General features: G+C 34.1%; 3 protein-coding genes across 3 annotated transcripts in view; 2 read left to right on the forward strand and 1 right to left on the reverse strand.

Annotated features, from left to right (window-relative positions):
• Positions 1-21373, reverse strand: part of LOC307194431 (macrophage mannose receptor 1-like) — a gene marked incomplete at its 3' end in the record, with an annotated part of 193115 nt that overhangs the window by 41594 nt on the left and 130148 nt on the right. The gene's annotated exons all lie outside the window — the stretch shown is intronic.
• On the forward strand, positions 5259-9980 carry LOC307193640 (NKG2-A/NKG2-B type II integral membrane protein-like; the record flags this gene model as incomplete). Its single annotated transcript, XM_079935915.1, has 6 exons — positions 5259-5827; positions 6219-6317; positions 6801-6854; positions 7377-7528; positions 9438-9538; positions 9860-9980. Exons 1-6 carry the CDS (start codon positions 5641-5643, stop codon positions 9978-9980), a joined length of 714 nt encoding a protein of 237 aa, XP_079792041.1. The 5' UTR covers positions 5259-5640.
• The window catches only part of LOC307193913 (NKG2-A/NKG2-B type II integral membrane protein-like), a gene marked incomplete at its 3' end in the record, with an annotated part of 75183 nt that continues 63774 nt past the window's right edge, over positions 9965-21373 (forward strand). The window contains exon 1 of the mRNA XM_079936528.1: positions 9965-9976. The remainder of the gene's footprint in view (positions 9977-21373) is intronic.

Consider the following 21373-nt stretch of genomic DNA (forward strand, 5'->3'; position numbering starts at 1 on the left):
TTAAATTATGAATGAGCAGATAAAAATTTTACATCTATTCATAATATATTTCCTAAGCTTGATAGTGGGTACATTAGTGTTTGTCATATTATTCTTTAAGCAAAAATTATTATCAATAAGGCAATTTAGAAATGTTTCAGAATATTTATATAAACTTAGAGCAACAGAAGACTTTGTAGGCAACCCAGTACACCCCCTAATCAATAAATAAAAGACTAGAAATATTTATCTACGTAACATAACAATTATGTCAAATAAATAATGGAAAATATATAAAACTCATAACTAATGTTTGATGAGCACTTATTATGTACCATACATTATTTTATGTGCTAAAGATACATCAGTGAAGGAGACAAACTTCCTGTCCTTTCATATTTTATATTCTGGTGAGGAAGAAATATAAAAAGCAAAATAAACAGGTTAGAATAAATGATACAAGTAAAAATAAATTACATTAAGAAATAAAACATATTAATAGTGTGTTCAGGAAAAGAAACTCTAGAAGATAACATTTGACAGAAGTTAAACGAAATAATGAACTTATCTGGGCAAATAAAATTCATATCTGTCGGAGCAGAAAGGCCAAAGAAATAAACGGTGTTGGTGAGGAACAATAAAAAGAACAATGAGTCTAAAGAGAGAGAAAGAAGATGAAGAATAGGTCAAGAGAGAAGAAAAGTTGATATGGACCTAGTGCTTGACCACTTCTGAGTATTAAAAAAACAGAAATGAGGTACACATTTTTGCAAGTACCTTTTAGATGGTTTTCATTCTTTTGACTGCATCACTCCGCTGAGACTGAAAATGTGAGTCATTGCTCTTAAAGATACAAGCATATATGTCTTTAATAATCTAAAACAACATCTAATTACAAGGAAATATTTGGCTTTCTGGTTTGTAATCACATCGGGAACCACCACTCAAACCCTGTTTTAGTGTAATAATGATTATTCCTATTAACCTTGAGAACACATCACGTTTGAAAATTTCTTTTTTAACTTGTCTTCTTGACATTTCTTATTAAGAGAAAATTCTGTAAACCACAGAGTATTTTTTAAACAAACTGTCTAACATTAAAGATATTTAGAAAGTAAAACTTCGTGTTTTGAATCATAAAACTAAGGCCCATGAGGTCCATTTGTATTTTAAAATAGAAATGGGTTAAAAATCCCAACTGGCTTTACACCTTATTATGTCTATATATTAGGTCATCATCCCCTTCCTTAAACTGCTTCCTCTAGTATCCTCTATGTTAATGGTACCATCATTATTTCATTCAGTAAAAAATAAAAACGTATGCATCTTTCTTATCCTTTCCCTCTCCCCACTCTTTTTTTTTTTCGGGACACGGGCCTCTCACTGCCGTGGCCTCTCCAGTTGTGGAGCACAGGTTCTGGACACACAGGCTCCGGACGCGCAGGCTCAGCGGCCATGGCCCACGGGCCCAGCCGCTCCGCAGCATGGTGGATCTTCCCGGACCTGGGCACGAACCCGTGTCCCCTGCATCGGCAGGCAGACTCTCAACCACGGTGCCACCAGGGAAGCCCCCTCTCCCCACCCTTGTCTTCACCTACTGTCAGATCTAATGTCATCAACTATGTGAGTAACCTCCCAATTATTGTCATCTTCACAATTCCTAACATCACAGTTTTGGATAAAAACACTATTTACTTCTACTGTCCCTAACTATTTTTCTTATTTGTTCTTTATCCCCATCTGTATCAAATCTGTTGTCCTCTGAACAGGTCAAATTGTCTACCCACAGTGTGGAAACCTGACCTTGTCAATCCTTTCTTAAAACTCCTCAAAGGGCTTTTACTGACTATATGGTGCTATTCAAGCTTAGATTATGAATCTTTCTTCTCACTCACACACACCCACTTCTTGTCCTTCCAGACTGTTCCAGGTTCCATCCATCTCCAGATATTCATAACCCCACCTAATAAACCAACAGTTTTTAGTATCATGGTTTTTAGTATCATGTTGTTTAGTCTCCATGTAATCATTTTTTTTTTCTCATTTTTTTCCTGTGGTTGATTTCTAGTTACATATAGTTGTGGTCAGAAAAGATGTTTGAAATAATTTCTATCCCTTACATTTCTTGAGGCTTGTTTTGTGTCCTACTATGTGGCCTATCCTTGAGAACGTTCCATGTGCACTTAAAAAAGAGTGTGTATTATGGTTTTTTTGTATGTAACGTCCTTTAGACATCAATTAAGTTCAACTGTTCTATTGTGTCATTTAGGATCTCCTTTGCCGTATTGCTTTTTATGTCTGGAAGATCTGTCCAGTGATGTCAGTGGGGTATTAAAGACTCCTACTATTATTTTATTCCCATCAATTTCTCTCTTTACGTCTGTAGTGTTTGTTTTATGTCTTTAGATTCTCCTAAGTATATTGGGTGCATACATGTTAAGAAGTGTAATATCCTCTTCTTGTATTGATTCTTTTATCATTATATAGTGTCCTTTGTCTTTCATTATGAACTTTGTTTTAAAGTCTATTTTGTCTGATATGAGTATTGCTACCCATAGTTTCTTGTCATTTTCATTTGCATGTGCCATTTATCTTGTGGTTTAAGCCTTCTTTTCCTCCCCTTCCCATTGTTTGGTTAGGTGATATTTTTAAAAATTACCTTTTCTTGAACTGCATAGTTTGACTTGGGTTTATATCGTTACATCAAATATTCCTAGTGTAGGGCTTCCCTGGTGGCACAGTGGTTGAGAGTCCGCCTGCCGATGCAGGGGACATGGGTTCGTGCCCCGGTCTGGGAAGATCCCACATGCTGCGGAGCAGCTGGGCCCATGAGCCATGGCCGCTGAGCCTGCGCGTCCAGAGCCTGTGCTCTACAACGGGAGAGGCCACAACAGCGAGAGGCCCGCGTACCACCAAAAAAAAAAAAAAATATATATATATATATATATATATATATATTCCTAGTGTAATATAGACAACTAGTCATGATTGGAGGATGAATTCATGAATGATATAATGAGTAGTTATTGAATATTTCCACCTATGTCATGGTGATACAGTTTAATATTGTTTGTGTTTTATCCTTTCAAGGGGCATTTATTTTTATCAGAGGAAATCTGCAGATTAAATTATTTATTTAATAAGAATAAAATGGAACGTAAGAACTAGGGCAGAGAAATAGAGATGGTATTTTGAAAATGATGGACTTTGTGCCAGGTAGAGTATGGTTGAGAATGTAGAAATTCCTCAGGATAATTAGTGACAAATATCCTTAAATACTTGTTGAAAAATGGGATTATGGCTTTTAGAATTTCTTCCATGACAATAGAAATGAAATAATAATGAGGAAATAGTGTATGTGCTGCCAAGATTTAGCAACTAGTTTAAAAGTAAAACTTGAGGTATTTGAAGTTGCAGTGTTCATGATTGAGATGGAAATCAGATAACTGCAGGGTGGCTAAGCCGCCATCTCCTCAGATCTTGTAGAATGTGAAAACAATTTCTCAGAGACATTTGAAAATGGAAAATCTAAATGACACACTTAGAGATCCATTTGTCCTTTCAACTGGAGCCCAACGTCTCCTAGTTTCTGGAGGTTTGTGATGAGGTAAACTGTCTTCAAAATAGCCTATGTGTGAGAATTTCCTGTTCAAACCTAAAGTGACACATTGATGAGAAATCAACTTTTTCCACTCTTGTTTCACTCTGAGCCTTCACAGGGCAGTCTGTGGAGGTCACAGACATTGTTTATTCTTGTCCTAGATTTATGTTTTTAAATTTCTTCTTTTATCACCCAGCTATAGCAGGCCTCTTTTATGAGAGTAACCTGACCTCCCCACTAAAGGATGCACAACTTTCTGACCAACAGAAGGTATGTGTCCCTCCTCTCCTGTCTCTCTACTCTACTAGACCACCTCACTTAGTGAGAAATAACAAATGTTAAATGTAATGCAAGTGAGGTACAATTAATATACAACAAAATCAAAGTAGAATATTGGTGTTTTTTTAAAATAATTCAGGGTAAAAAGCAACCATAAAACATGAAATATGTTGGAAGATTTCTCAAAGTATTCAATTTATTGTCTGTAGGAAGTTAGTCAATTGCATATGCACTTGCATATTTGGGTTTATAAATCAATATAATATTAAGTGAAACCCATGGACATCATGACAGGGAACAATTACTTTGGGATTTTATAATCAGTAGAAGGTGGTTTTTTTGTATAATAGTATGTTAATATCTATTTTGCTCAACCTTTATAAATAGATTCTTGGAAAGGAATTCATTGCATAACAAAAGCCAAACATAATTCCTCATACGTGTACTTAGACTCAATAAAAGCAGCCTGATTTTATAACAAAAATCAGGATGAGGTAGCTTCCTAAATGCTAATTTAAACTGAATTGTAAGTAATGAAAGAATTTTTTAAAAAATTGAACAAACACTGCAAAAAAATGTACCATGCTAATTAAAGACACTCCTGCTTAATAAATTACTTAACAGGGTCTAACTGATATGAATTAGAAATAGTAACATAGAAATTGTGACTAAAATAATAATTAAAACTGATACTTGTTGAGAACTTATAAGTGTCAGGTTGAGTGCTCAGTGTTACATGCACTGTATATTACCTACTCTTATTTCCATTTTAGATTAGTAAGATAGGTTACTAGATACTAAATAATTTTTTAACAGTCACACTCTTGTAAGTTTCAAAGCCATAGTTTATTTCCAGGTCTTTCTGACTACAGCATCCATTGACTGAATTATTAAGTTATGTTATCTGGATTTTTTTATAAGTAATTTTTATAAGTAATTACCATCACTTATACAACTAAAATGACCTTTACTAACTTTGACACCTATAGGATCTTTCTGGAAGTTTGAATTAACAGTGTTCTTCCATAAATTACTTATATTTGTTTATTATTTTGTGGGTTCATATCTTAGCCATTAAGTCAATTATCGATTACTTTTACAAACTAAGTATTTTTTAGTCTTTTTCTGTTGTTTTATTTTCAATATTGTCTAGGTTATATATAAGTTTAGTGTATCATGTAACATTTTCCAATACATGAAGTATTTCCTCAATTTTTAATGTCTTCTCAGAACTCCTCAACCATTCAAAATAACGACCATTTGGTAACACTTTTCATAAGTAAATGTAAGTCACCAAATGTAATTTAGTGTAGGAGATTGTTGTACATGCCAACATTACTCTTTCCCCATCTTTAAAATACTCTATCTTTAACCATTACTGGATTTCAAAATTATCATAAATATAGGTGAATCTCTCTTTTCTAATAAAACATTATAATTTTAATACAAGCATTATAATGGTGTTAAAATATTTCTGTGGAATCTGACTAGGATATTATTAGTCATGAACTTCTTTACTCCTCCCTAATTTATTGCTTTTCATTGTTTCAACCAAAAATATATTGTCAAATGTAGAATAACTTAAAAAAAAAAAGTATTCTACCATGAGACACTTGTTTAAAGCTCTAAGGAATTTAAAACCAGGCCTTAAGATTGTTCTACTGCGAAGTGAGCACTAGACTCTACCCCGCCCATTTTACTGTACTAGGGATCTCATCTTACATACACCATTCATTCCTAAGTACACTTAGAGCACTGTCTGACATAATTCAGCTGCAGAGATGAATAACCAAGGAGTAACCTATGCAGAACTGAAGGTAGCCAAGAACTCAAAGAGGCAGCAAATAAAACCTAAGGGCACTAAAAGTTCCATTTCAATAACTGAGCAGGAAATAACCTATGCAGAATTAAATCTTCAAAATGCTTCTCAGAATCTTCGAGGGAATGACAAGAACTACCACTGCAAAGGTAAAACATTTAATAGTCACATGATGGAACTGTTCTAGGATATGCAGTTGGAGTACAGAGGTTGGAGAAAGAGTAGGGGATAAGTTCACATATTTTTCATTTTGAGGAACAGAACTTAAAGTTGGAGATGGGATTCTAATGTGAAACTGGAGGACTACTTTTATTCTGGCATTGCTGTAATTTGTAGTCTTTGATCAACAACTCATGAAGCGTTATATATGCTGAAAATGCAAAGGTATATTCTGAGAGAAAGATTATAGTGGTAGAAATGGGCTTGGGGTCCAAGTTTATATATATAACTCCCTGTTTATGTGGGTTCTCTTGTTTGTAAACTTTCTAAACAACTGTCACCATCACTCTTTTCTCAGTGTTTCCTTTTCTTTCCCTGCAGATTTACCATCACCTCCAGAGAAGCTCATTGCTGGGGTTCTGGGAATCATCTGCCTTGTTTTGATGTCCAGTGTGGTAACAATGATAGTTTTTACTCCCTGTAAGTAGATTTTTGAAAAATTGTAAGGGAACTTTACACTTTAATGATGGTCAGTGCCTCTAAACAGTTCATAATATTATGGAATGGGCATCTCATTAAAATGTATGCATTTAGACTGAATGTGGAATGGTTATTCTGAATTTGTCAAAAGTATACAACACAATAATTACAGAGAGTATGTATATGTATATTCTGATTTCATAACTCAAAAGCATGCTTTAGGATATTGAAAGATCTTACTGAGAAATACAAATTAATTCTTGAGATTGGTTAAAACAAATACTATAAGAGATGGTGATCTGTTCCTTTAGGCTTTTGAAATATTTTTTCAACCAAATCTTCATTACTTAATTTTTCTTGGTAAAATCAATTTTATTCCAGATTATTCTAATCCTAAGCAATAAACCAAATTTCAACTCAGAAACTACAATCATTATGATTTATTTAGATCAATATTAACTTTTATAATGGTTAATTTTGTAGCTACTGCAATACGGGAGCAGAATAACTCCTCTCCGATAAAAAGGCTCCAGAAAGGTACATAATGATTTTCAAAGTTCTGATATAAATACAGTTTGTATTTTGTCTCTATCTTAGGCTAGTGAAAATAAGAATAGATTTTGGGGTTGAACATAAATTACAAAATATGGCAACAAATATTCATAAATAATGATTATAGGAGAGTGTTTCTCCCTATGCAACAATATGATCACCATACCCACTGTTGCCACTGGCTCAAATTTCCTCCCTCTGTAATATGACAAGAGACAAATAATTTTGCTATTCTAAAACAGAGGTTTCATTTCTTGATTTTCAGGACATGTAAAGAGTGGCTATTTCTGTGTGTTTGCTTTATACGGAGACATAAATTGGGGGGTGAGAGACTGACACTTCTGTGAATGTATGAGTGTGGTTTGTTTTATATGCACCAGCCTTGAGGGTGCATAGATGTGTTTTATATATATACACACATGTATATTTATACCTATGCATATATGTAAGTTAGTTTTCATTTTTTTTAATTCAAATTGTTTTTAGATAATAATTCACAATCTTCAGAATGTCATGCTGGTCATTGTCCAAAACAGTGGTTTACATATTCCAACAATTGCTACTGTATTCATTTGGAAAACAAAACATGGCATGAGAGTGTGAAGGCCTGTGCTGCTAAGAACTCTACTCTGCTTTATATAGATAATGAAGAAGAAAAGGTAAGATACTAAATGTTGCAAACACTTTGTTAAAGGCTTGATTCAGTCAATATTATATTTGCTAGGATTCACTTGCGGTTTTGTACATATTTGCAGTTTGTTTAAGGCCTATTAATGTTCCATTAAACAACAGAATACAACTTTATGATATTCTATTTATATTTTTATACCATTAATACACGTTTGATAATTTCCAGTTCTTGCTTTTCATAAAAAAAACATGTTTCTACAAATGCTATTATTTTCTAAAATAAACTGTGCTATTTAATTTTACAATATATAAAGGAAAATAAACATATCATGATTTTGCATAGTGATCACAAAATGTATAGAACCATGTAATTGCATATCAGATCGTGGAATAGAAGTTTCCACTTCATAGCAGCCCCACTCCTCTGTATTCTCTCATCACTTCTCCACCCTCCGTGTATACCCACTGTCCTGACTTTTGATATTATAGAATCTCTTTGCTTGGTTGTTGTTTTTGTGTGTGTGTGTGTAGTACGCGGGCCTCTCACTGTTGTGGCCTCTCCCGTTGCGGAGCACAGGCTCTGGACGCGCAGGCTCAGCGGCCATGGCTCACGGGCCCAGCCACTCCGTGGCATGTGGGATCTTCCCGGACCGGGGCACGAACCCGTGTCCCCTACATCGGCAGGTGGACTCTCAACCACTGCGCCACCAGAGAAGCCCCTCTTTGCTTGTTTTTGAACTTCATATACATGGAATCATAGAGTATGCATTTTTCTTCCTGTCTCCTCTCACCCCCATATGCTATTTTTGCAATTCATCCATATTATTGCATTTATGTGTAGTTTGTAAATTTCCACTGCTCATTATGTAAATATAACATTTAAAATCCAATCTACCCAATGTCTCTGGTTACAGATGGAGTCTTATGCCCTCAGATATAAAGAGGCTTCCTGGGTTCAGTACTTTTAGTCATGGGATCCCCTTCGCTGGTCCCACCTCCACCCCTACCCCCCAACTCTGGTATCTCTCGGTGGAGGGGGAGGAGAAGCCCTTACTCTGGCTGCTTCTTGTTAGCAGGTGTCCTGCCGGATCACCTTGTAAGGCTCACCTGGTGTCGCCCACAGGATTCCCCTCAACACCAAGGAGGAATGGCTAGGCTGGGTGTTGGGAAGCAGCAGGCCTAGGTCACTTTCTTCGGTTGGGTGGTGGATATAAGATGCCCCTAATAGTTGTTCCTTAACCCCAGGGTCGCAAACCATTTCACCTTTCTCTTTCCACCTTTCAGAGTTCTCCTTGACTTGCGTCTTTCATTAGTTCCAGTGTTTACAGTTGTACCTAGCTGGGCGCAGCTGAGAGAAATGAGTCTCTGACTCCTTGTCTGGTCCCTTGGATTCTAGCAACACAGAAACAGAGTGATTGGGGGTTGATCTAGTCAAAGAACGGTGTGAGCCCCAGGAAACCAAATCTTTGGCTTTCGTGTCACTTATTTTCTCAATTTCATTCCCTTAATTTCCTTCTAAAACCGAAACTCTGAGAAACATAGAGGAGAAATCCATTGATATGGTCACAGTATCCTGAGAAATGGATGTCACAGAATCTAAAATCTTATTTAAAGCCTTGCTATGTTAGTTTTGACAACATGGGTAACAGTTGAATTACATGAATCAGAATTTTCCTTATTAACCTAAGAAAAACAGTGAGACTGCTAAGCATAACTGTTTGAGTTAATTTTACATCAAAAGTACTGACCTTGGTTAATGTATTTGGCAGTATTAAAACTTTGAACTTTAATATATTTTTAGTGTTAGATGAGACGCTTAACACTCATTTTGTTCAGAAAACTAAGGATCCTATGAAAGAACACACTACTTGCCTTTGAAAAATTAATAAAAATCTTTCATGACGACTATTTAAGTGAAAATTCTTTATTTTGGGCTAGAAATTCCTGATGTCCCTATCAATTATATCATGGATTTCAGTCTTTCGTAAAGGCCGTGATCATCCATGGATGTGGCTAAATGGTTCAACTTACAAACTACAGTAAGTTTTTAAAAATAATACTGTATAGAGGAGGAAAAGATTAAAAATAAAAATTTTAAGAATAATATTAAAACATTTGTTTTAGTTGAATTATAGAAAGATGAAGGAGGATGTTGAAAGTTAATAAAATGTTGATATAGTTATTAAAGAATGGGCTCCTCAATAGCCCATTTCCCTAATAACAAGCTCTTACTAAAATTATATTAAAATATCATTACCCATTTTCAAAATAGCTTTTATTACAGTGACATGGAAAATGCTATTGTTTCATGAGTTGTCCTCATATGATATAACAGAATTGTGCATTTTTTTCCATTACAGTATAACAGACACATCACCTGATAAACGTAACTGTGCTCTGCTCTATTCAGATGGCATTAAATCAGACAGTTGTGAGCTTCCACATACATATAATTGCAAGAATCAGCTTGAGAAAATGTGAGTTTGGATGCTGTTGAGTAACTTTAACTTTTATGAAATGGAAATAATATTATGATTGTATAAATTTTAAAATGAATTATATTGAAATATAATATGCACACCAAAAAGTATAGATATCGTTACTTTTGTGTCTGGCTTTTTTTACTCTACATTATTTTTATGGCCTTCAACCTTTGTAAAAGATCGCATGTTGTGTGAGTCCATTTATATGAAATATCAAGAAGAGGGAAACCTATTCTAGAGGCAGAGAGTGGATTGTTGGTTACCAAGGGCTGAGCAGAGGTAGGATTGGAAAATGACTGCTGATGGTTACTATGTTTCTTCTGGGGGCGATGAAAATGTCTAGAGTTTGTTACTGTTGATGGTTGTAAACTCTGTGAATATACTAAAGAAAAAAAATCACTGATTTATACACTTTAAGTGGATACATTTTATGCCATGTAAATTACACCTCAATAAAGCTGTTTTTAAAAAAAATCCTGGAATTATGTTTGGGATTGCATTTAATCTTCAAAGTAATTTGTAAAGATAGTCATCTTTACAATATTGGCTCTTCCAGGCAATATCATGCTTTATCTCTCTATGAATTAGGTTTTCTTTAAATTCTCCCTATTATATTTTGTATTTTTCTATATTGAGTTCTTAAAGATACATTGGTATTTCACTCTCATGCTTTTGTAAATGACATCCTCATTTGAAAATTTTTAGTAAGTTTTGCTGCTGTAAACAGTAATACAATGAGGTTTACATATTGGTCTTATAGCCAATGATTTCTCTGACTTTATGTATTAATTCTGTCATTTCAAATATATAGTCTTCTGGATTTTTATATAACAGCTCTTGCATTTGTAAATAATCACACAATATTTCTTCTTTCCAGATGCAATTTTTTTTCTTGACTTATTTTTATAGGCTAGGATTTTATTTTCAATGTCGAATAGAAGGTACAGTAAAGGTTCTATATGTATCCTTTTCTATTTTCGAGGAAAAGATTTCAATATTTCATCAATATGAGGTTCATCTTAAGGTTTTTTTCATCATAAGTTTCTCATATGAAAACAGTTCCATAATATTCTCATTTTTCAAACAAATTTTATAATCAATTGACGTTACATTTGTATTGTTTTTCCATCAGTTGGAATGATAAACGTTTTCTCTGTATAATGATTATGAAGTAAATTACCTTTATTTCTTTCATATGTTAAACCAGTCTTGCATTTTGAAGTAAAATCACAATGATCATGTGTTGTCCTTTTTTAAAAAATCAATGCATATATTATATCTAGGTCAAGCTGAAGTTTTTCTTTATCTGTGTTCCCAAAGAAATTTGACTGAGTTTTCATTTACGTTATGTACTTGACAAGTTGTTACCAAGGCTATTTTTAGGAAGCATTTCCTTTTCTTTTACCTGGACCTTTGTGAAAGAGTACTGCTACGTTTTCAAGTGTTATTATTCACTACTAGTGCCATCTGAGCTTCTAGAACTTTTTTGTGGGAAGGTTTATATAACGAACTCAATTTCTTTACAATATGTGTTAGGTTTACTCAGGTTTCTATTTTTTGTGATGCATTTTGGTAATTTTCAATTTAGGATTTTTCTATTTTTTATAGATACTAAAATGTTTTCATAATATTGCTTTTTTATCTGTAAAAACCACATGGTATCCCCATATTTATTATAGACATAAAAGACTTGTTCTCAAATTTTTTTTTTTTGGCCACACCGCATGGCTTGTGGACTCTTAGTTCCCTGACCAAGGAATGAACCCGGGGCCTCGGCAGTGAGAGCGTGGTGTCTTAACCACTGAACCATCAGGGATTCCCTCTCCTCATCTTTCTTTCAGCAGTCTTTTATCAATTTTATTAAATGTTTTCAATGAGAATACATTTGGCCTTGTTCCTCTCTATTGTAATTTTGTTCTTTGTCTTGATTTTGTACTATTTATTGTTTTCTTCCTTCTACTTCATTTGGTTTTAATTTCACCTAAATTTAGCTTTTCCATTTTTAGTTTCTTGTGATGCATGCTTGGATTTCTGCTTTGTTTTGTTTTATTTAGTTTGTAAGGTAAGCATTTAAGGCAATCAGTACTTCACAAGACAGACATTTGGTTTTATATTTTCCTTGTAATTCTTATAAAAATTTTGAACATTCATTGTGGTCATTTCTATGGTCCATCTGTTACTTAGACATTTATTACTGAATTTAACACCATATAAGGATTTTCAAAGTTTTGGTTATTGACTTCTGCATATAGTAAAGAGCATTCTGTTTGGTTAGAAAACTTTCTGTGAAGCTAGAAATATTCCACATCTTTGTTAAAAGTGGCTGGTGTGAAAGAGGAACCAATATTAAAATATTATTTTTTTAACTAATTAAAATTGAATGCCCACATTTCAAGTGCCCACTTGCCAAACTTGCCTAGCGGCTACTGCAGTGACACCACTTCTATATTTTTATATGAATATGCTTGGAAATATGATTTATAGTGTATTTTTTGAAAATTTCTATGTAAAAAAATATGAATAGTCCATACTAGTATATAGTATGTGTTCTACATATATGTATTGATTAGTTGTCTAGTTTAAATCTTTCTTTAGCCTTACTGATATCTGCTTGTTTGTAAGCAGTGAGAGAGAATCGTTTAAATCTCTATTTGTAATAGTTCACTTTTTTCAAACTTATGTTGAACTTGTATTATTAAGTACATAAAGATTTTTTAGAAAACATTGCTAATAGTTTAGATACTCTATCTATCCTTATGAAACATGCTTCATCATTTCCAATACGGCTCTTGCCTTCTATTATAACAGTATACTAACTATAGCAATTTTCTACTGGCTTGTGTTGCATGGTATATTTTTCATCTTTTTACTTTCCTCTTTCTTTAGGCTTTTGTTAAAGGAGTTTCTCATTAAGATAGTGAACAGTTATTTTAAATATTCTTAGAATTTAAATTGGAAGTTACTCTATATTTAACATAATTTTTAAATTATTATAAGATATATTTACATATATTATTTATATATAAGTATGTATTGTATGTATATATAATTAATTAAGTATAATATAGTTATCCTTAATCAGAGATGAATGCTACCATTTCTTTGAACTCCACTTCTTTTGTTGTTTTCTTTTTATCTTTCACAATAACTATTTTAACTATTTTAACTATCCTCTGTTGTCAGTTTAATGTTTTAAATATTATGTTATTAGTGCCCCACATTTTACAGCATAAATTCTTAACTCAGTAAAGTCTAACAAATTAATACCTTTACCCTTTCTCGAAAAGTGAAAAGACATAACTACCTTCTACCTTTATTTACTGCTTATGCCGTATTTGCTCCCTTGAATTCGAATACAAATATGTATTTTAAAATTTGAAACTTTATTGTTAATATTTTGTCGACTCGATATCCATTAAATATATCCACATAATTCTTACAACTCTTCTTTCCCTTCTGCATATCCAGGTTTTCACCTAGAATAAGGGTTTCTTTTTTTATATATACATCTTTATTGGAGTATAATTGATTCACAATGCTGTGTTAGTTTTGTTGTACAACAAAGCGAATCAGCCATATGCATACATATATCCCCATATCCCCTCCCTCTAAAGCCTCCCTCCCACCTTCCCTATCCCACCCCTCTAGGTGGTCACAAAACACGGAGCTGATGTTCCTGTGTTATGCAGCTATATCCCACTAGCTATTTTACATTTGGTAGTGTATATATGTCAATACTTCTCTCATTTTGCCCCAGCTTCCCCTCCCAACCCTGTGTCCTCAAGTCCATTCTCTATGTCTGTGTCTTTATTCCTGGCCCGCTGCTAGGTTCATCAGTACCATTTTTTTAAAAATTCCATACATATGTGTTAGCATATGGTATTTGTTTTTCTCTTTCTGACAGTTCATTCTGTATGACAGACTCTAGGTCCATCCACCACATACAAATAACTCAATTTCGTTTCTTTTTAGGGCTGAGTAATATTCCATTGTATGTGTATGCAACATCTTCTTTATCCATTCATCTGTCAATGGACATGTAGGTTGCTTCCATGTCCTGGCTATTGTAAATAGGGCTGCAATGAACATTGTATGAACAATGTATATTTGCATTGTTATATCTTCTTGATGAATAACTCTTTTATCATTATATGCAATGACTTTCTTTAGCTCTTGTTACCATTTTTGTTTAAATTCTATTTTGTTTGTTATAAGTATCACTACCCCTTCTTTATTTTGGTTTCCAATTCTGTGGAATATCGTTTTTCATCCCTTCACTTTTAGCCTAAGTGAATCCTCAAAGCTGAAGTGAGTCCCTATACGTATATATGTAGTTGGGTCTCAGTTTTCTTATCCATCCAGTCACTCTATGCCTTTTGGTTGGAGAATTCAATCCATTTACATTTAAGGTAATTATTAACAGGCAGGCACTTACTTAAGCCATTTTATTGTTTTCTGGATCTTTTGTAGTTTCCTTGTTCTTTTCTCTTTCTCTTGCTGCATTTGTTTGTGAATTGATAATTTCCCATAGTGGTATGTTTTGATTCTCTTCTCTTTATTTTTTTGTGAATCTATCATAGGTTTTCACTTTGTGGTTACCATCAGGCTTAAATAATACATGCTATAGACATAACAATCTATTTTATGCTGATAACAACTTCAGTTGCAAACCAAACCTTACCTTTTTACTCACTCTTTTTATGTTTTTCATATCACAAAAAGGTAATTTTTTTATATTGTGTGTTTAAAAACAAATTATTTTTGCTATAGTTATTTCTAATATTCTTTTCCTTTAACCTTTATACTATTTCAGTATTAGAGTATTCTGGATTTGACCTTGACCAATGTCCTGTATATTTTCTATGTTCTCATGTTACTAATTAGCATCCTTTCATTTCAGGTTAAAGAACCCCTTTCAGCATTTCTCATAAGACAGGTCTAGTGATGATGAATTTCCTCAGCTTTTGTTTGTTTTTTTGAGAAGATCTTTATCTTTCAATTCTGAAGGACAAATTTGCCAGGTTGAATATTCTTGCTTGGCAGTTTTTTTCCCCGGCACTATCCCACTCTCTCCTGGTTTGTAAGGTTTTGCTTGGAAATCTCATAGCCCTCTAGGAGTTCCCCTGTAAGTTACTATCTTCTTTTTCTCCCGCTGGTTTTAAGACTATCTCTTTGTCCTTGATTTCTTTTTACAGTTTTATTATAATGTGTCTTGGAGAGAATCTCTTTAAGTTGATTTTGATTGGTGACTCAGGAGCTTCATAAATGTGGATATCAAAATCTCTCAGCAGACTTGGGAAGTTCTCAACCATTATTTTTTCAAACTAACTTTCCACCCCCTTGTCCCTCTCTCCTCCTGGAACTCCAGTAGTCTGCAAGTTGGTTCTTTTGATGATATGCCATATATCATATAGGCTTTATTCACTTTTTTAGTTGGTCTTTCTTTGTTCTCCTCTGACTGGATAATTTCAAAGGTCTTGTCTTCTAGTTTACAGATTCTTTCTTTTGCTTGATCCATTTGGTGTTGATGCTTCCATTATATTTTTGTTTCATCTATTGTATTCTTCAATTCTGTTTAGTTCTTTTTACGATTTGTATCACTTTGCTAACCTTATCATTTTTCATTTATTGTTTTCCTTACAGTGTTGAATTATTTTTCTTTTTTTCTTCTAGCTCGTTGAGCTTCCCTGAAACAGCTATTTTGAATTCTTTATTGGTTAATTCATAGATTTCCATGTCTTTGGGGTTGGTTGCTGGAAAATTACTGTGATCCCTTGGTGGTGACATTTTTCATGCTTCTTGAAGTTTTCTATTGCTGTCTTTGTATTTGAAGTAGTGGCCACCTTCTCCCATTTACTCACTGACCTCAGGAGAGAATTACCTTCCATCAAAACTGCTAATGATTCTGAGGCTTTTTAGGACCTTTTATGGACGCACCTGTTCCACACTTTGTGCTCCCTCTTGTGGCAAAAGTTTTAAGTTTGTATACCTTATCTTAATTTTGCAATCAACCAGGCTGGATGCTGAAAGCCTTTCTTTTGTTTTCACAAACATGATGTTAAAGTTCATGTTTGTGGTCTCTTGTTGGCCTTCAGATTCAGACTAGGTTTCTGCACATGCTCACTAGCCATCTGCCAAAGCTCACTCTCTATGCTACAGTTGGGAGTGCCCACAGGGAGGCAACTACAGGGTGTGGGTGTTTTGAGGTGAGGTGAGCTTATTACTGAGGGTGCCTGTGGGCCAGTTGGGCGGATCCAAGTGGCTCATAGGCAGGTTTCCTGATGGAGCCAGTGACACAGTTAGTAGGATCTGCATCCTTTTAATGCCCTTTTAGAGTCCTATTTGCTGCTATCTTAGACTCTTCTCAGCCCCCCAGTTATACATATGATTCAGTGCCCTGGGTGAGGCATGAGAGAAATCAGCCTCTTTGGCAGCCTCCCATATAGCTGAGAAGGCCGGGTGCTCACTCACACTCTCTTACTTTTCCTAGTGGAAAAAACATGGGCCAAGAAGGTCTCTCTTGGCCCTAAAACTGTGTTTCCATGGAGGAAGGGTAACGTAGGTAAAGTCAGGGTGCTCCTCTTATCTTCTCTAATGCATCCAATCTCATATTCTTTGCTCCAGTGGTGTGGTGGAACTTCTTCTCTGGAAGCCTGGACCTCCACAAGGGTTCTTTTGTCTGTGAGTGATTGTCTAAGACATTGTTTTCCAGAGGTTCCCTGAAAGAGGGAGGAACTGGAGCTGGTTCACAGGCAACTGCAGGGTCCACAGATGGGACTGAGTTCTGTATCACTCAATTTCAAATAATATAAAGTGGAAAACACCAAGAATAGTCAAGACAGTGTGGGTGAAGAGCATGAAGAATATATTTTGTCATTAGTCCGAGGAACCGAACCAAATTCTGGAAAATAAAAAAGTCTATGAATATATTGAACAATAAATATGTGGTTGCAGAGGTAATATTACAGATCCTAAGAAAAGAATAGATTATTCAATAAAGGTGATGGAAGAAATCATTTCCCTGTGGAAAAGTATTGAATATCAGAGATCTAATTATGAAAGACGTCCTCACAAGTTTAACAGAAAATACAGTTGCAAACTTCAAAACCTTTGGTGAAGGATACACTTCTCAATCAAATTTCCAAAAATCCAAATCATAAATGCAAACGATGCTATAAAGTAATAATTAAATAAGTAAATTTATTATCTGGACAGTAAAATATATTATTAAGATTGGAAAGATACACCCAGACTAGCACAGATTATACAATCAGTGAGTGGTTTGCTGGATTGGGCTCATAGCTAATCAAAAGAGATTATTGTTAAAATTTCAGGAATTTTGAAAAAAGCTGTTAAACACAATCATTACTAAAATTCAATTATATAAATATAAATATTGTAAATCATACTAACAATAAAAGTAATAAATACTCAAAACTCATTTTTAGTTATTTTGCTAAATTTACTATACTTATGAAGTTATTTGCATCTATCATATCTGGTTGTTGAAATACTGTACAATGTTGTACTACTATAAATCTCTTCCCTTCTCAATTCTGCATTCAGTGGTATCAGGTTAGTAGCTTTAAATTTGATTATGGTCAGAGTACTTACACAAAATTGGCAAACTCTACCAATGAGATCTCCACCACCATAGAGTGGGTTATTAAACATTTACTAATTTACACTGGGTGCACTTAACAATAGATTTCTATCTAGAATATACAAAGAACTTACGTAAGTCCATAAAAAGGCAACCGATTCAACATAAAATATGTGAAAAGACAATTCACAGAGAATTAGACCTGAATATTCCTTAATGATACTATTATAAAAGTTAAATGTAAGTAATTATCATGCAAAGGCAAACCAAGACATCCTAACAAAATTTTGTATTCACGATATTAGAAATATGAAAAGATTGTAGATTCCAAATCATGGATATGGTGTGAAAAAATGGAAGTTCTCATGTACTTCTGCTTGGGGTGAAAGTAATAACAAGTTTTGAAAAGCAATTTGTCAATATTTGTGAAGTTTTGAATATATTTATACTAGTACCCCAAAACTGGTAAGTACATAGTCTAGAAGAAACACTCCTGTAAATATGGTTAAGGAAAGATATTGAAGAACATTCAAGACAGAATTTTGTGATAATAAAAATGAAAAACAGGAAGAATCTGAATATCCTTAGAAAAGAAAATAGGTGAAAATATTGTCCTATATTCATAGAATAGACTATATTTTATGAAGAAAGTGAATAAAATAGCACAATATTGAGTATATCAATATTAAGGGAGGTCAAAAATACAAATTTGAGCCAATATAAATAATTCTAAAAATACACATTATACATTGTTTATGTCCTTTTTAAAAATACATGCAAGACATAGCCGTATGTATTAGATATAAGTAAATAGGTAATAGGGATCCTCTAAAGGGAAAAGAGGGAATTAAATTATGAATGAGCAGATAAAAATTTTACATCTATTCATAATATATTTCCTAAGCTTGATAGTGAGTACATTAGTGTTTGTCATATTATTCTTTAAGCAAAAATTATTATCAATAAGGCAATTTAGAAATGTTTCAGAATATTTATATAAACTTAGAGCAACAGAAGACTTTGTAGGCAACCCAGTACACCCCCTAATCAATAAATAAAAGACTAGAAATATTTATCTACGTAACATAACAATTATGTCAAATAAATAATGGAAAATATATAAAACTCATAACTAATGTTTGATGAGCACTTATTATGTACCATACATTATTTTATGTGCTAAAGATACATCAGTGAAGGAGACAAACTTCCTGTCCTTTCATATTTTATATTCTGGTGAGGAAGAAATATAAAAAGCAAAATAAACAGGTTAGAATAAATGATACAAGTAAAAATAAGTTACATTAAGAAATAAAACATATTAATAGTGTGTTCAGGAAAAGAAACTCTAGAAGATAACATTTGACAGAAGTTAAACGAAATAATGAACTTATCTGGGCAAATAAAATTCATATCTGTCGGAGCAGAAAGGCCAAAGAAATAAACGGTGTTGGTGAGGAACAATAAAAAGAACAATGAGTCTAAAGAGAGAGAAAGAAGATGAAGAATAGGTCAAGAGAGAAGAAAAGTTGATATGGACCTAGTGCTTGACCACTTCTGAGTATTAAAAAAACAGAAATGAGGTACACATTTTTGCAAGTACTTTTTAGATGGTTTTCATTCTTTTGACTGCATCACTCCGCTGAGACTGAAAATGTGAGTCATTGCTCTTAAAGATACAAGCATATATGTCCTTAATAATCTAAAACAACATCTAATTACAAGGAAATATTTGGCTTTCTGGTTTGTAATCACATCGGGAACCACCACTCAAACCCTGTTTTAGTGTAATAATGATTATTCCTATTAACCTTGAGAACACATCACTTTTGAAAATTTCTTTTTTAACTTGTCTTCTTGACATTTCTTATTAAGAGAAAATTCTGTAAACCACAGAGTATTTTTTAAACAAACTGTCTAACATTAAAGATATTTAGAAAGTAAAATTTCGTGTTTTGAATCATAAAACTAAGGCCCATGAGGTCCATTTGTATTTTAAAATAGAAATGGGTTAAAAATCCCAACTGGCTTTATACCTTATTATGTCTATATATTAGGTCATCATCCCCTTCCTTAAACTGCTTCCTCTAGTATCCTCTATATTAATGGTACCATCATTATTTCATTCAGTAAAAAATAAAAACGTATGCATCTTTCTTATCCTTTCCCTCTCCCCACTCTTTTTTTTTTTCGGGACACGGGCCTCTCACTGCCGTGGCCTCTCCAGTTGTGGAGCACAGGCTCCGGACGCACAGGCTCCAGACGCATAGGCTCAGCGGCCATGGCCCACGGGCCCAGCCGCTCCGCAGCATGTGGGATCTTCCCGGACCTGGGCGCGAACCCGTGTCCCCTGCATCGGCAGGCGGACTCTCAACCACTGTGCCACCAGGGAAGCCCCCTGTCCCCACCCTTGTCTTCACCTACTGTCAGATCTAATGTCATCAACGATGTCAGTAACCTCCCAATTATTGTCGTCTTCACAATTCCTAACATCACAGTTTTGGATAAAAACACTATTTACTTCTACTGTCCCTAACTATTTTTCTTATTTGTTCTTTATCCCCATCTGTATCAAATCTATTGTCCTCTGAACAGGTCAAATTGTCTACCCACAGTGTGGAAACCTGACCTTGTCAATCCTTTCTTAAAACTCCTCAAAGGGCTTTTACTGACTGTATGGTGCTATTCAAGCTTAGATTATGAATCTTTCTTCTCACTCACACACACCCACTTCTTGTCCTTCCAGACTGTTCCAGGTTCCATCCATCTCCAGATATTCATAACCCCACCTAATAAACCAACAGTACTGGAGTGTGTATAGCTCTGTTTATTCATTTTACTGTCTCTTTCTTCTGAGTCTTTGTCGTTTCCATCTTCAATTCTTGGTATGTGTTAACCCCGTTCCACTTGATATCTAACATATTGTTTTAAAAAACACTCCCTCTAAATCACCTAATCGAGGACATCTTCCCTAACACCATTTCCTCATAGTCGATACTGGTCATCCATTGCAAAATTGTTATGTATAATCTTAGCTTCTCTACTACCCAGTAATTGTGTCTACCATTGCAAATTGCATATTAATTTAAAACCATATGCTTATGTCTATGCCTTTAATAGATTGTGGACAATTCGATGATAGGGATTGTGCTGTATACTTTATTAAACTATGTGTATCCATTGCCAAACAATATGTTTGACACACAGAAATCCTTAACAGATACTAGCTCAAACAAGAAACAAGAAACAGCCTTCATGAAAATACAGCAGTTTCCTATTTGTATGTTTATTTATATATTCTGTTGTGCTTTGATGTTGTTAATTCTGTGTAAAATAATGGAGAAAAAAATTAATGCAGTTTAAAAAGGCTTCAGGAGATGGGCTAACACCACAGAAGGAACATTGTAAGCTTTTAGTAGTTATTTTCAAACTCTCCAAGAGGATAATGTGAGAACTGTAGAGCTTAAACTGAATGCATTTTTATTCTTGTGTACACAAATGAATCTACTGGGAACAAATGAAGAAGCAATACATAAATTAGAATTTGACCAACTGCTGTTAGGTGCATTTAAAAAAAAAGTTGTGACTTGGGAGACCTTGGTTCTACCTAGATCTTCAACTAATGAGCCTTTTTCTTTGGGAAAAGTGCTGTCTTATTCCTAACTCTATGTCCTTGGGCACCTGGGATAAGTACTGTCCAAATTTCATGATATTTACACAATTCTACTATTCTTTGATATTTAAAGTACTGAAGTAAACACAAAATCCACTTGGATGCAAGATGCAGA

The sequence above is a fragment of the Stenella coeruleoalba genome, assembly GCF_951394435.1.
Source record: "Stenella coeruleoalba genome assembly, chromosome: 11".
Taxonomy (NCBI): domain Eukaryota; kingdom Metazoa; phylum Chordata; class Mammalia; order Artiodactyla; family Delphinidae; genus Stenella; species Stenella coeruleoalba.